This window comes from Annulohypoxylon maeteangense (genome assembly GCF_022496945.1).
Source record: "Annulohypoxylon maeteangense strain CBS 123835 unplaced genomic scaffold GGS22scaffold_19, whole genome shotgun sequence".
Lineage (NCBI taxonomy): Eukaryota > Fungi > Ascomycota > Sordariomycetes > Xylariales > Hypoxylaceae > Annulohypoxylon > Annulohypoxylon maeteangense.
The window spans coordinates 88779-104313 of record NW_025953266.1 but is presented as its reverse complement, the minus strand read 5'-3'; the positions used below and the strand labels follow the sequence as shown (position 1 = coordinate 104313).

The window sequence follows — 15535 nt, the reverse complement described above, 5'->3', positions numbered from 1 at the left end:
CAATATACTGAATTACTTACTTTCGAACTATTCATTCAACTGACTTTCGAACTGATCGTTGAACTGACCTGATTCAACTGGCCAAAATCAGGTTCCAATACGCATGGACCACCTGAATAGACGCTAGTCAAACCTTAAATTCATTTGCTTACCTGATTGGGTGCATCGCTTTCATGTTCGATTACTCATCTCTCAATTCAACCTTTTTTTCAACTGCTAATTCAACTGACTATTCAACTAACTGTTCAACTGACTGCTGAACTAGCTGTTGAACTGATTATTTAATTGACTGTTGAACTGCTTATTCAACTGATTATGTAATTAATTTCGAACTGATCGTTGAACCTTAAATCCATCCACTGACCTGATTGGATGCATCCCTTAGCCTTCAACGTTTTGATTGGGTGCACTCCCTAGTATAGCGGGTCCTTTCCAAACTGATTATGTAATCTTCTCGACGCACTGGCCACTCTTTCAAGTTCAGGTTCGAATCCTTTCGCACTTTGAGATCGCATGGCTGGATCGAAAGGTGGTCAATGCATCCTTATGTAATCCAGCTTTAAACTAAAATAACTTTCGAATTAATAAAGTTATAAAGTTAAAAATAATTATTTTATATAATTTAAAATTTTCTTAAATTTATTAAAATTAAAATTAAATACTTTTAAAAAGTCGACCTTTTTCGGTAAGTCCGAATATCCGGCTTGGTGGGCTGACGTAATGATATATGCGTCCAAAAATTACGTAATTTCAATGTTTTTAATCTTTATAATTTAATAACTTCATCAGTTTTTATATATATAATATAAAACTTATATGTTTCAAATGAGCAAAATCTGCTGCATTTTTTAAATATAATCACGTTCTATAAGATATATGCTTTTTCATAAATTGATAAGATTCGAAGATTAGCCCGATTGGGAACTCCGGAAACTCCGACAAGTGTTAATTTTTCCCTACGTTTCGTTGCGACACAATAACCCTCGGAGCTCGGGCATAAGGCTAATAGATGCGATTAATTCTTAATTGAAGAGATGCAATTGGTTGCACGCACTTGAGTATGACGAGTGTGTGGCCCAGGTGTGGCTAATGTGGCTAGAAGACTTTTAGTTGGCCTAAACGTGGCTATAGCCCACTAATTCCCCAAGAGGGCTAGTTGTTTAGGTTATGTACAGGGGGGTATGTTAGGTTATCCCCCCTCTCTACCATTTGATGACGATCTTAAGTTAGGTACTTAGATACATCATATCAGGAAGTATACATGTACATATCTTATCGTCTTATCGGAGACTTGGTAGTGGTGCACAGACCATTTCGGCTGGGGCTGTTTCCCACAAACTCATGTGTAAATTCCAAAATTATTATTTGGCCCCTCCACCACGTAAAAATACAATTTTCGACTTTAGTCAACCTCAACTCCGCGACCACGAAAAGCTCAATTCGGGAGCTTCGCATTGCGCAATCTTCTTTACTAACTACGAAACAGCCAAACCCTTTCCGAAAAATAATACAACATGGCTGACCGAGGCGGTGCTCGTGGCGGCGGATTTGGATCTCGAGGTGACCGAGGCGGCGATCGCGGTCGTGGTCGTGGCAGAGGCCGTGGCCGTCGTGGTGGTGCGAAGGACAGCGAAAAGGAGTGGATGCCTGTCACCAAGCTTGGCCGTCTCGTGAAGGCTGGCAAGATCAAGAGCATGGAGGAGATCTACCTACACTCTCTACCCATCAAGGAGTACCAGATTGTCGACTTCTTCCTACCCAAGCTAAAGGATGAGGTCATGAAGGTACGGTATTACCTGTGGAAATTTCGAAATTTTCACTATTTCACGAAACCTTCATTCCAAATATTCCAAATATCCCAGATAATCGCGCAATTTCAGAACAGGAGTCAAAATACTAACCAGAATCCCAAATACAGATCAAGCCCGTCCAGAAGCAGACCCGTGCTGGTCAGCGAACCCGATTTAAGGCCATCGTCATCATTGGTGACTCCGAAGGTCACGTTGGTCTTGGCATCAAGACCTCCAAGGAAGTCGCTACTGCCATCCGCGCCGCGATTATCATCGCCAAGCTTAGCGTCATCCCCGTCCGACGTGGTTACTGGGGTACCAACCTTGGTCTCCCTCACTCTCTGCCCGTCAAGGAGAGCGGAAAGTGTGGTTCCGTCACTGTCCGAGTATGTTGAAAGCCAAAATCAAACCAATAGCTGATCTGATACTAATATTTTCTCTAGCTTATCCCTGCTCCTCGTGGTACCCAGATTGTTGCGTCTCCTGCCGTCAAGCGTCTCTTGCAACTTGCCGGTATTGAGGACGCCTACACCTCCTCATCCGGTTCCACCAAGACCCTGGAGAACACCCTAAAGGCCACCTTCGCTGCTATCTCCAACAGCTACGGATTCTTGACGCCCAACCTGTGGTCCGAGACGAAATTGATCCGAAGCCCGTTGGAGGAATACGCGGATACTCTCCGGGAAGGAAAGAGATACTAAATGCAGAATTCTGGGCATTCGGCGTGGATTCGTTCTTGATTTCTAATTGCATCGGTGCCAGGTAGGCAGGCATCAGACTAGGGCAGCAAAAATGGCAGCTTCATTCTGACAATGAACAATTAACTTGACTTCATGCATTGTGCAACTCAGGGTATTACCGATAATACATTGTCCCTACGCGTGCGATAGAGACATGTCGTACGAACAAGTGTCTAACACGTCTTCAACTATCGAAATCGTAAGGGATAAGTTCTTCACCCCAGTCAATCATTATGTTCATATGAACTCTCTGAACTCACTTTGAAATATCAAGTGTTCAAAAAGGAGTAAAGGGGAAGCATCTCTGCAAGAAACTACGGTACTCCTATATCGTCTCGCTACTTCCCCTCTGATCTTATATCTACACTTAGATACTTCCTGCTATACTGACATCAAGTGAAGAAGTGGCAGGAGCCAATGTAACATTGGTTAAGGTATATACCGACGTAATCTTTGGACATATGCTATGATGGATCTTGTCTTCTCTTTATCCTAGCACTCTTTTTTAGTCCTTGTTGCCCAAGTCGTCCTCGTTTTTTTGGTCTGGTGTTTTAGCCCAATTATTTTGAACTGGATGCTTTTGGACCCTATTCTATCCCAATGATATCTTCACATTCTCAATACAAAGGCGTGGCGAGGTCTTTACACATCGCCGTTGTCTGTGCCTTCAGCGTCGGCTTCCTTACTGCTATCTACTTCCATACTAACACTCCCAATGTGAGATACGAGAAACGTGGCCTACTAGTTGAGGACGACTTGCTATCTGAGAAGTTACTCGCTCAAGATGTTGAAACGCAGCATGATCAGGGGAAACGTGGTCTTAGCACGATTGATATTGCCGGTACAACATCTGGTGGGATTGAGTTGTCATTGATCAGGTCGCAGATGGAGGACGATTTAACCAGCGTGACACTTGCTACAAACTCGTCCAGTATCAACCCATCGGAAAGTGCATCTATCTTATTGACAGATCAACCGATTCTCACCTTTTCCGCACCGCTGGAGACAAATAAAACGAATATTACAGCGCTTGTGAAGAAGACCGCCAATCTCTTCGAGAGAGATATTTCCCAAGCTACGTTTAGCATCGCCCAGAAGACCACTTCTACGTCTTTAAATTGGGATCTTGAGAATATTCCAGGAGTATCAAGAAGCTACACTTCTATAGTCAGCAACAATCGTGAGGGAGCTATATGCAGTACTGCAATTGTTGTTGATGGTACCCTTACTACTATTCCTGGAATATGTGTCGATACGGCTTTAGCAGTACTTGACAATGGGCCTATGACGGAGGCATCCGAAACCACCCTGTTCCCATTCCCAACCTCTACCCCAATAGCGACGGCAACAACTCCGACAGTAGTCCCTTTAACTTCCTCGGACCTTGAGACGTCTCAGGTCATCACTTCCGGGCCTATCTCACAGGCTTCTGTAACTCAAGGCCCTCAAAGTACTGCCAATACAAATACAGCTATTTCCGGAGGTAGGTGAACTATACTTTAAATATCAGTCGTTCAAATTATAATCTGTCAGCGATTCCAACGAGCTAATTCCTATATTAGAAGACTGTCCGTCCGTCACAACAGAAACGGTTTTCTTGTGAGCATACCCCGATAATACCTGAGACATCGTATGAAGTTAACAATTGTGGCAATGCAGAGCTGGTGAAACTTCGACTCTTACGGTGTACTCTCCGAAGCCATGCCCAACAATTCCGCCGTGCCCGACATGCGAGTCGCCTACTTGTCATTGTCCTAATGCCGGTAGCCCAACAACACCTCCTCAAGGAGGTACTGGAGCTCAAGGGCCATGCCCTGGAACAGGTTACACTTGCCATGACTGTCTTGACGGATGGTTCTGTCCGCCACCGCAAACACCGGCACAATCTGCCCCTTGTGGTTTTGGATGGCCTTGCGCTCATTGCGATGGGGGCTGGTTTTGTGTTCCTGGGCCAACACTACCACCGAGTCCAGAGACGTGTACAAATTCCAATGGACCAACAACCAATAGCGCTAGCACGACCTCATCGTCAATTTCCCGGTCTACTACCTCTTCTCGGCCAAGCCCAACGCATCCTACTGGGACAGGTGGAGCTAAACCTAGTCCCAAAAGCCCTAGAAAAGCCTCTGCCTGGGGCTACTGTGGCTGCTGGGCTGACCAACCCGACCAGCCAGCACTCAGTTTAGGACCTCATACCAATATAGGGCCTCTTACTAATGTGGCGTGTGTTCAACATTGCATGGCTCGTGGGTACCTCATGGCAGGTACAGAAGGCGGCGATAGCTGCTACTGCGGAAATTTCCTTAACGGCACACAGCATCTAGACGACTCCGTGTGCTCGGTTCCATGCCTGGGTGATCCTAAGCAAGCATGCGGTGGCAGTCAAGCTCTCACTTGTTACAGTTCTGACAATGAAGCTCACGGCTGGGCGAGTGTCGGTCCTCAACCTTTGCCTGCGACCGTTTCACCACCTGAAATCATCTCGCTGGCTATTGGCGGCATTGCTCAGACTGTAGTAACTCAACCGGGAGATGTATTCCCTCCACCTGGTGCAGATATGAGTTCGCTAGTTAGTCAATTTGGGCATAAAACGAAACAGCCCTTGGGCCAGTTGCCTAGCGGAAAGGGAGGTCCTGCTCCAGGATCACCGACGTCTTCATCCAACGGAGGCGGTGGTGCTGGTGCTGGTCCCGTACAGGGCTCCCTATCGGGCTCGGCTCCGAGTGAAAGTTCTTGCACTAATCCTGCTTCGCCTAGTGGTAACAGTGGCTCATCTTCAAATCCGAACGGGGCCGGAGGAGCAGCCCCGATCTCGCCTGGAGGCAATCCAACGACAAACCCAAACGCTAATACTAACTCACCTTCAAATGGCCCCGGTCCTACCAACTCAGGGATGAACCCTAACTCTGTGTCGAATAGTAACGGCGGTGGTCCAGCCCCTGGTCAAGGGAATAGTCCCAGTTCGGCTCCAACTGGAGGAGCAGGTGCTGGGCCGGTTTCCGGTCCCAATTCGAATACATCACCGAATCAAGGAGGAACCTCTAGTTCAAGTCCCGGTGGCGGAATGGGTGGCGCTGGTCCTGTGACAGCTGGAGGAAATCCTAGCTCGCCGACTTCTTCTCCCGTCGGTACCGGTGGTGCAGGTGCATCTCCAACTGGGCCAAGTAGTAATACCGGAAAGATACCCCCATGCGATGGCTCGAACCCGAATTGTACACCAGTAGGTGGCGACCAAACACAACCCTCGTCAGGCCAGGGCCAAGGAACAGCCGCTCCCAATCCTACGGGCAACTCTAGTCAGACGCCGTCAGGTGGAGGTCAGGGAACAGCCGCTCCTAACCCTACTGGTAGCCCAAGTCAATCTCCTACGGGCCAGGGTCAAGGTACTGCGGCGCCTGCTCCTGCAAGCGGCAGTAATCCGACTCAACCCTCCACAGGTCAGGGTCAAGGCCAGGGCACAGCAGCCCCGAATGGCAATCCTAGCACTTGTACGGCAGGCTCAACTGATCCCAATTGCAATTCATCGTCCCAGAACCAAGGGCCAAATTCACCTTCAAATGGTGGAGCAGCGGCTCCTAATCCAACTGGAAATAGTGGCAAGTTGTGCTCAATTGGCTCCAATGACCCAGCTTGTACGAGCAGAGCAGGTAATGGGGGCTCGTCGAAACCAACGTCGTCCGGCCAAGGCCAAGGGACTGCAGCGCCCAATGCCAACCCAAACTCCTCTAATGGTGGGCAAACCTGCACATCTGGTTCGAACGACCCGGCTTGCAGTTCACCAGGAAATGGAGGCACTGCAGTACCCGGCCCAGCTCAGGAAAGTACTTCACCGAATGGAAATGGTGGTGCAGGTCCCAATCAACCAACTCCTAACAGTACATCAGCGCCTAACAATGGAGCCGGTGGTCCTGCCCCTGGACAAAATCAGCCTACAACTTCAAATTCCAACGGCATTCCTTCCACTTGTACCGCAGGATCTACTGATCCTGCTTGTACATCACCAAATAACGGCGGTGGCGCCGGTGCCGGAGCCGGAGCCGGACAGAATCAACCAACAGGGTCAACTCCGAGCACCGGTACTACTACCTGTATGCAAGGATCATCGGACCCTTCCTGTACGTCACCGAATAATGGAGGGGCCGGGGCTGGTCCAGGAGGACTAAACCAGCCGACCAGCTCTGGTTCAAACAATGGATCTCCGAGCGGTAATTCGTGTACGCTAGGATCTAATGACCCAAACTGTACTTCTCCGGGTAACAGTGGAAATCCCAGCCCAGGTGGGACAGGTGGCCAAGGTCCAGTCACAAATGGTCCTACAACAACCGACCCATCTGGCAACGGAGGGGGGGCTGGCCCGGGTGGACAAGGAAATGGAAATGGTACCCCATCGACACCAGGCTCCAATCCGACTTCAAATCCATCGGGGAATGGTGGCGCCGGACCTAACAGCGGAGGCGATGGGAGTGGCAATCCATCGACTTCTAACCCCGCCGGAGCTGGTGGCCCTGCTCCAGGTCAAGGCACAAACCCAACCTCACCTCCTCCCGGAGTGGTGCCGTATAGCGCCCGGCCCTCCCCCTCGATGACCACATTCGCATCGATGATCGCGTGGACCGAGCCAGATGGTAGTAGGGGACCGGCAACCACTATACTACACCACGGAATAAGTAGTGATGTGGAATTCCCTGGAGTGCCCAAACTAGAATTTGAAAAGGCGCCTACTACAACTGCTAGCACTTCGATGTTGACAGATCTACGGTGGCAACGCATGCGCCCGGTAGTGGTATGGTAAGAGGGAAGCTTGGGCGTAGGATGGGATATGAAAAAGAGAAAATAAGAAATGGAATAGAAAGGATATTGAAGACTTGGGAGACATTGGGCACTATTAAAAATGAGAAGGCTATCCGACTATATACTAGGGAGTGAGGGTCGCTCGTTCTTTTTCTTGGAGCTTTTTGGAATTGAGATTTTATCTGTCAGGGGTGGCGCAGTCTTAGTTGACGGTTAGACTTAGACGGAGACATAGACTGACTGCTAGGGATGTTATGTCAAGATACTATTAGCAACTAATACATGGGAAATATTCATCCCTTTATTTTTCAGGTAACTAATTATTTTATATTTGTTCCTCTGCTACCCCAAAGCTAACAGGGAAAACAGACTTTATATCGAAATCCTCGGCGGTGGAGGGACTTCCTAATTACACATCCTAAAGCCATCTAGTTCTATTTTTCTTAAGGTGCTATGTAAACAATTCAAGAAGGAAACTGGATATTTAATACCTGGGCCTCACGTTACCTGATGGTATTACCTAGTACTTGTAGCGGCTCGCAATAGCTCTCAGTTCTAGGAATTGCGGCGCATCATTTCCCCTCTTCTTCCATTCTTCTACGATATACTGCGCTAGTAAGTTCGGGCTTAACACTACGCCCCCGAGACGAGTTGCGAGGCGAGTTACCTTTTCTTGGTCACTGCTGTTGCGCGTGAGAACCTGCGTCGTATTGATGATGGAGCGCACTTTTGTCGAGCTGAGGGTCGGGTCAAGCTGCTCGGAAAACAGGGCGCTGACGAAGCGCAAGGTGTAGGTTTTGTACAAACCGATGTACCTACATGTAAATACTACCCGACGGGGAGAGTGAGGGTTCGACGGCATGAGCTCCCACGGGGTGTGGTCTCGCAGAGTCTTTGGCAACGGTGAGTTTGAGGTGCTCTTGTAGAAAAACACGGGACGGCTGATATTCGTCGTCATCGTCATCGGATACCCCCAACCCACGTGAGTGGAATACTCACTGAACTTGTCCCCGCCAGCAAGCGTCACGAACTCGACGTCGAACCCGTCGCGCGCGAAATCCTGCTCTAGCTGCGGCTCTGCCTGGGACCACTCGCTTCGCATCATCACCCAGCACCGCTCAACCCAACCTTCGTCTCTGTTTCCCGCTTGAGCTTGAGCTTGGGCTCTCAGCTCCTCATCCCATAACGCTACTCTCTTCTTGATATCTAACTTAATCTCCTTGCTATTCACCCCGAGCTTCAGGTCGAGCATTCCGTTCGGGAGAACGATGATGAATGCCCCGATGACGTTTATCTCCTGCCCGCAGTACCGCAGCGCGTGGCGCAGGTGCCCCATGTGTCCGTGGTGCGGCGGGTTGAAGCACCCGTGATACAGCAGGATGCGGTTCGTCCGCCCCTTGCGCAAAGTAGTGTTTTCCGTCGGCGGCCTGATGGGTTTGGTCATCTGCCCCGGCACCGCGAGGCGGACGTACGGGTCTAGATGATTCCGCGCCGGTGCTGGTTGCATCGGCCTGAAGTCCGGGACGGCTTTTCCCGTCCCTTGCTGTGTGTTCTGCGCCATGGCTAGGCGGTGACAGGCTAGCCCTGCTAGGTTTCTTGTCCCTTGGTTGGTGGTATCTGTATGTATATGCATGCACTATATTATTATTAGGTAGTATCAGGGCCGCATGCAAGATCCGCCGCGATGCGTCTTCGATGTCTTTCTCTTCTCTTTGACCGGGTCCTGTGTGTATGTAGGTAGGTATGTATTTCGTATTTTAACATGAGGTCCATCTTGGCGCCTGCGTGCTGCCTAAATAGGTAGCCCTGGACAAGGCGGCCGGGATCTACGATTAGGAAAACAAAAAGAGGTCATGGCGGCGGTGAGATCTGGCTTCGTTCTTCTAGAAACTTGCCTCGTCATATGAGAGGTGCGCAGAACATGCTTCTATATCCGAGTGTGTCTTGACGGCTATATCTCTTCTCTTCCGTTGCCCTTTTTTTCTTTCTTTCTTTCTTTTTTTTTTTCTCTCTTCCTCTCTGGTAGATTAGTTAGGCTATCAGACTTGGACGAAACAAACGGTATGCGGTGTAAATGTAAATATGTATGTCTCGCATTCTACTTACAGGTTTCGTCGAAGTAGCGATACAACTGTTCTCAGACCTAGATCACTTGAGCAGTATCTATCCTTGACGAGTCATTCGAACATGATGTACATGTAATGAAAATTTTAGAACAGCCCAGTGGGCTATTCCATATTCTACCTATGTATCTCAGATAGGGCTACCGTATATGTATAAAGGGTTTTGACATTTTCATATCTTCGTCTAATTATCCGGAGCTGGGTTATGATTTAGATAATCCAATATCCAAAGACCCTTACAGGGCGGTCCGGACTAACTAAAAAAAAATATCGTAAGGCGAAGGACCCAGAGCGTTGAATGCGGCATAGTGATGCGTTGCAAATCGCAATATATGGTGCTTGTTTCGTAGTGGGACAAAACCGTCCGCCTGCATTAGCTCGCTACCCATAAGGGGCCAATTAGGTGGGATTTCCACAAAGACATGCAGTGGACAAATGCAGTGGACAAATGCAGTGGACAATAAAACCGAAGTCTCAATTCAGCGTCAGTAAGATTAAAACCTTATTCGATCAAAAGGGGCAAAAAAAAAAAAAAAAAAAGAAAGAAGACAAAAGAAAAAAAGAAGGTATTCACAAGCAAGAATCGAAATAGCATTAGATGAGTTTGAAGAGATTTTTACTCTTTTCCATTTATTTACGGGTGCTGTAGGCATACTATCATGCGACATAGAGTCGACCATGAGAACGAAAAGCCATCCAAGGTATCGTCCCATATGCCCCTAAGGTATTCCGCAGCAAAGGTCCTCCACAAGAATTAAGATCCTCCCGACTAAGGAGTCGATCGATGTATCGTATCGTGTGGCACGCCGTGATGCTACTTTCATAATTCCTCGACCACGCGAGGCCGAGAGTCAAGCGCCTCTCGACATTCCGAAAGCAATTGGCGATTCCACTCGCCCGTAAACGTGCCAGTGCGCACACACGCGCCCACCCCGTTTTTCATCATCCTCCGCCAAAAAAAAATAAAATTTGTTCACAAATTGCCAGTCTTTTTCTTCCAAATACGGCCCCACCCATTTTTATGTATTGCTCTTCTCCTTGCGCACCGAAGCTCTTGTGCCGATTTTTATTTGGGCGCCATCTTTTCGTCCTCGGATCGATGGTGTAGAAACGCCCGAACGCACAGAAAGGAGAAATCAGATTTTTTTTGGTTGACAATCGTTCGTTTTCATGGTTGGATGCAATGGCAGCACGCTCAATGGGTATGACTGAGAAAGAAAAGTAATGATAATAAGAAGAAACTGAAATCAAGCAAGTCGCTGATAATGCCATGGAGATGAGCCTAAACCGTCAATTATGCAACAATCTTTTTTTTCTTCCAATGATACACATCCATGCGATAATCTCAGAGATAGTTGGTGTCGTTCATATGTTAAGAGTTATATTGAGTGAATCTACGTTGAATCTGTAGAAGTGTTGGGCCGGGTCATCAGGATCATTACGAGACCATCGGGCCACTGTATTCATCGTACGAGTAGCCAGAGTATTGCTGCGTGTGTTGTTGATGTTGATGTTGTTGTGTTTGTTGTTGAGAATACCCGGTCATGCTGGGAGGCTGCGGCGTGGGAGTAACTGGGCATCGAGGCGGAACATACTTGTTCATCGGATCCGCAACGCCGAAGTTAACTCCGTCGGGGGTGATGGGCGGTGTGAGATATCCATCTGCGACACCCATAGCGGCACCGTGTCCTTTCTGGGGAGTGCTGTAAATGCTAGAGTGAGCCGACAGAGAGGACTCTGCTGGGGGAGACGGGGGACCTTGTGCTCGACGGGCAATGGCTGCCTGTTGGGCGAGGAACTCGGCAAGCTTTCCGGAAACGCGAGATAGGTGTTGCGACGAATACTTTCTTGACAATGTAACTGACGGTTGGTGCAAGTGTTGAGATAGGGCGAGGACGGTGACGTTCTCCAAGTGGTCCCATTCTCCATCGTTGACCTCCGGTCGTCCTAGTATCGCACGAGCGAGGGCGAGCGAGGCACGCGCCATGATCGAGGGCTTGGTGGAAACGAAGTCTCGGTGATACAAGGCAATCTCGCATAGGTAAGCGGCCATATGCTCGACCTCTCGGTCATCGGCCTCCTCGGCAACGATCAACTGGGTGAAGAAGTCAACAGTAGGGTGTCCGATAGTCCATTCAAGTGTGTTGAGGACGTGCATCTCCATCTGAGTGAACATTCCGGAGTCGTACAATCCACAGCACATGTTGTTTAGCTCGTTGATCTGGGGCACACGATCCTTCTTGTCGCCATACTTGGCAGCGATGAGAAGGGCCGCACATCCGACTAGTTGGTAGTGCTGCTTGTAGACTACTCGCTTAGAACAGTATCGGTCTAACAGATTGACAGTCAGAAACAGGGTCTCGGGAAGAAGTGCGAAGGCTGCATGGGCCTCGATCAAGAAGTCGATCAGGTAAGGTCTCATGAACCACTGGATCTCCCGTTGCATATCAATTAGATTAGCATCCGGCAACGTCTCGTCCTATTCCTCTGTTAGCCACAAAATATCGGTATACCAATCGCCATCCCAGTTTCGGCAAGGATAAACCAGATCCTAGTAAAAGGGGGGGACGGGGAGCTCCGGGACACTAACCTCCATGTGCCTCATATGCTGCATTATATCCTCCAGATATTCATCACCGGCCAGACGGGACAACTCGTTGGCAATCATTTCTTGTCTGTTACGTGCCAACATCTTTGCCGCATCCTTCACGCTGATCCGAGGTTGACGAGGCTCGTCAGACTCGACGAAGAAGCCACAATCTCCTGAGGTTGAGTATGCCATATTGACGGTGAGATGGTTCAAGGGGTTCAAGGTGTTCGAGATTTCGGTATGAGTGATATCGCGGTATTCGTTAAGAACTTGGATGTGTTCTTTAAAAGAGTGACGATTAGGTTCTCCAGGAATCTTGGTACTGAGAGAGCGTATTAGGGTGGTCGTTGCAGGTAGAAATCCGAAAGAGCGTATTATTCCAGCTGAACGAACAACACAATTATTACTATATTAAAGAGCGTGATGAACTGTATGCAAATAAATGCAGTAAAATAAAAAATTAATGAATGACTGTGGCCGAATGGCTACGGAAAGACGGCGGAATGGTGAGGTGAAAGAGGGCCGGAGAGGCGGCCGTTAAAAAGAGGACGTCGAGTGAGAGGGCTCTGGAGTGGAATATTATTAGCGTCAGGAACCATAAACCCAATTGAGAAGACCAGGAGAGACAATGATGGACCAAAGCCAGACTAGGCGGATCAGGGCACGGCCTTCTGGAACCACACGATCAGGGGCAGAATACCAGGCATTCTGATTCGACCGAGAAATCTGTGGAGATCGGTTCCTGGCACGCGGCCAGAGACGTCTGGCAGGCAATTGATTCTCGATGGAGCATTTAATGCAGCATACGTGCATACAAAATGACGTTGGTCTGTGTTATAATTTCGCTGAAGAAGGGTCTCCCTTACCGCCACGATTAATCACAGGAAATTAGCTTGATTCCTGATCGAATTGGTGGGAACAGCGAGTTAACGAGTCCCACGAAAGGCAAGCGTCTTGCTCGACGGTCGGATTTGAAGCGTGCGTGAGTGATCGAGTACACCGTTGGAACACTGTACCTAGGCAAGGTGGACCGTTGGTATGTACCTGCGAAGGGAGAAAATCCAATATCAGAATATTTTCTTCGTCTAATACACCTTTCCCCTCGCTCTCCATTCCCGCCTCCTTTACTTCTATAGGGGTATTGGGGGATACCAGCAATTATTGCCGATAAAAAAAACGTACCTCTTACACCTGCACGCTTCTAATAGATTATAGTCGAGCGACTGGGTTCATGTAGGGCTCGTTCGCGAGATCCTCGAATCGGTAGAAGACTCGTGTGGAGTCTAGTACCGATAAGTCTTCTGGAGTAATTGTGATGAGCCAGAGTCAGATTCCTAGTACCGATGGCACGAAGGAGAATTAGGAGATTCGAATTGCCTTGTGTCCGTCCAGCAAAGACAGACAAGACTACTCTCCTAGAGGAGGGGGGGAATGGGTTTATCGAGCGAAGGGAAAAGGGAAAGGACTGGTTCGGTGGTAGGAATGGAAGAAAGTTGAATCGACCGCCTCGAGGGACGAAAGATAACCCTAGGTAAGGCTTGAAGGCTGAAAAGGTCGGAAGGGTGGCGCGACGAAGGGCGATGAAGAGGTGGTGGGAGGGAGGCAGGAGGTTAAAGGTAGAGGTAGAGGTAGAGGGCAAATGTGTTAAGATTGGAAGATTCAAATTTCCTAGTCCCAAATAAAAGGCCGAGGAATTCGAATTCCAGAAATCCAGAAATATAGGTAGGTTTATTACCTGGAAAATATTTGAAGAGGACAATTATCGAAGTTGCTTTAAAGCCAAAAGAGATTATAATAATTATAATTCCTTTGCTTCTCTCTTCATTTATTTGACTTTTGACTTTTGACTTGACTTGCGTCTCTCTCTCTCCCTTCTCTCTTTCTGCTATTATCTCTCGGCCCTACCCGTTTTTTTCTTCGTCTAGTTTCTGGTCGTAGAGGCCCGGGATTCTCTCTCCTCCTTTCCTCCTTGATAAAAAAGAACAAGGAGAATGATGGTAAGGATGAGTTTCGAGGAAAGAGGAAATGAATGGATCGGATAAAGAGGATGAGGAAAGGAAGGAGAGAGTAGAGATGGCCTCAAGTTGGAGGAGGATGGAGGAGATGAAAAAGGATTGGAAGAGATGGATTGGTTAGTAGGTACCTAGGGTACTTTTAAGACAACCGGTTCCAGCACGGGTCGTAGTTTAGAAACGGGGAGTGAGAGTGAGAGGGAAAGAAGAAAAAAAGCACCAGTACCTAGTACGGTAAACCCACTGGTACGAACCAAGTAAGTGCACTAAGAAAGTAGCACAGTGGTAAGTACTTAGTACTACTAGGTAGGTACCGGGCTACAGATTGAGAAGAAAAAAAAAGAGCAAGAAGCCAGGGGGTCCCCAGGATGAGCCTAGCAAGGCACCGCGCTCGCGACAGCCTATTATATTCGAGTATGTAGCTAAGGTTCCAACTGGCTCTAGGTTGGCTGCGGTCGCCTTGCAGTTGTGTCCTATGTAGGTATGTACTTTCCTAATTCCCAATTCCCAGCTTACTTTGCGCCCCCCCTTCCGTCATTTTTTCCCTCTCACTTGCCTCTTGATTTTCTTAAGGAGGTACTTTCCCTCACTTTCCCTGACACACAAGAGCAGCTGCACCTTGCAACCAAGACCTTGTAAGTCGCAAGCAGAAGCAACAAGCAGTTTTTAGCCTGGTCTCTCTCTTTTTTTATTCCTTACATCTACATACATCGATGTATGGTTCCTCTTAAACCCAGTCTGCACTAGTATCCGCGTACTATGTATGGACCCTGGAGACTGGAGACCAGACGATTTGTGCACGCAGTATGTGTGTGTGCGTATACTAGTGGAGCAACACACGGTTTAAATGTTTCCAGAGCGTAGTATCCAGCTACCAAAAAGTTTTCGAAACGGCTGGCATCTTCGGCTTCTTTTGATTGACGGACTCGGGGGTGTCTCTCACACAAGGTACATGGGTTCAACGGCAAAGATCATAGACGAAGACAGCCACTGGCGATTGCTGCTGCTATTACTTTTTACTACGTAAATATCAGACCGCTTAATGGGTGAGCACTGCCCAACGAACCCGATGCTGACAATATCAAAGATGGGAGGCTGCCGTCCGTGGTGTAGACGGAACCAAACGGTGCGTTATACATCCATACATCCATATGTACATACATACTATGTATGTATATATGTAGGTATGTATGGGATGGGGGCCACGGTATGGTAGACCGTTGGAATAATCGAATTTGATAATGAATCGAACTAGGTATGCAGATGCAAATTTCAATATTGGAGGTATAATTGAGCATCTAAGGATCTAAGGACCTACGCTGTAAGGACCTAAAGACGGCACAACTATTACAAGCCTCCTTGGTGGTGGTTGGGTAGACCGACCGGTTGACCGGGTGTCTCGTCTCTCACGATTCGGTCTAGGGCCTGAATAAAATGTCGCTATGCTACTGCATACGTATTCGAATTGTGTTTGAGCCTCTTTCTTGCT

The 15535-nt window shown here is 48.2% G+C and overlaps 4 protein-coding genes across 4 annotated transcripts; 2 read left to right on the top strand and 2 right to left on the bottom strand.

The window, feature by feature from the left end:
* Positions 1 to 1380: 1380 nt before the first annotated feature.
* GGS22DRAFT_172165 (ribosomal protein S5) lies at positions 1381 to 2670 on the top strand. Its single transcript, XM_047962707.1, has 3 exons — positions 1381 to 1784; positions 1919 to 2176; positions 2234 to 2670. The coding sequence occupies exons 1-3, from the start codon at positions 1515 to 1517 to the stop codon at positions 2489 to 2491; spliced, it is 786 nt and encodes a 261-aa protein (XP_047815271.1). The 5' UTR covers positions 1381 to 1514; the 3' UTR covers positions 2492 to 2670.
* A 371-nt stretch (positions 2671 to 3041) lies between these two features.
* GGS22DRAFT_196404 (uncharacterized protein) lies at positions 3042 to 7578 on the top strand. Its single transcript, XM_047965815.1, has 3 exons — positions 3042 to 4013; positions 4093 to 4129; positions 4190 to 7578. Exons 1-3 carry the CDS (start codon positions 3131 to 3133, stop codon positions 7320 to 7322), a joined length of 4053 nt encoding a protein of 1350 aa, XP_047815270.1. The 5' UTR covers positions 3042 to 3130; the 3' UTR covers positions 7323 to 7578.
* Positions 7579 to 7841: 263 nt separating this feature from the next.
* Positions 7842 to 8885, bottom strand: GGS22DRAFT_196400 (uncharacterized protein; the record flags this gene model as incomplete). The annotated part of the gene is made up of 1 exon (XM_047965814.1): positions 7842 to 8885. The coding sequence occupies one exon, from the start codon at positions 8880 to 8882 to the stop codon at positions 7842 to 7844; it is 1041 nt and encodes a 346-aa protein (XP_047815269.1).
* Positions 8886 to 10799: 1914 nt separating this feature from the next.
* Positions 10800 to 12582, bottom strand: GGS22DRAFT_58024 (cyclin). The gene is made up of 2 exons (XM_047967462.1): positions 12035 to 12582; positions 10800 to 11923 (listed from the first exon to the last, which is right to left on the bottom strand). Exons 1-2 carry the CDS (start codon positions 12224 to 12226, stop codon positions 10883 to 10885), a joined length of 1233 nt encoding a protein of 410 aa, XP_047815268.1. The 5' UTR covers positions 12227 to 12582; the 3' UTR covers positions 10800 to 10882.
* Positions 12583 to 15535: the final 2953 nt, after the last annotated feature.

Bases quoted from the DNA above. Each gene is read 5' to 3' on its own strand.
- GGS22DRAFT_172165 (XM_047962707.1), top strand. From the start codon at position 1,515: ATGGCTGACCGAGGCGGTGCTCGTGGCGGCGGATTTGGATCTCGAGGT. The intron at 1,785-1,918 runs GTACGGTATTAC...TCCCAAATACAG, and splicing joins TAAAGGATGAGGTCATGAAG to ATCAAGCCCGTCCAGAAGCA. The intron at 2,177-2,233 runs GTATGTTGAAAG...TATTTTCTCTAG, and splicing joins GTGGTTCCGTCACTGTCCGA to CTTATCCCTGCTCCTCGTGG.
- GGS22DRAFT_58024 (XM_047967462.1), bottom strand. From the start codon at position 12,226: ATGGCATACTCAACCTCAGGAGATTGTGGCTTCTTCGTCGAGTCTGAC. The intron at 11,924-12,034 runs GTTAGTGTCCCG...ACAGAGGAATAG, and splicing joins AGCATATGAGGCACATGGAG to GACGAGACGTTGCCGGATGC.
- GGS22DRAFT_196404 (XM_047965815.1), top strand. From the start codon at position 3,131: ATGATATCTTCACATTCTCAATACAAAGGCGTGGCGAGGTCTTTACAC. The intron at 4,014-4,092 runs GTAGGTGAACTA...TTCCTATATTAG, and splicing joins AAATACAGCTATTTCCGGAG to AAGACTGTCCGTCCGTCACA. The intron at 4,130-4,189 runs GTGAGCATACCC...GTGGCAATGCAG, and splicing joins ACAACAGAAACGGTTTTCTT to AGCTGGTGAAACTTCGACTC.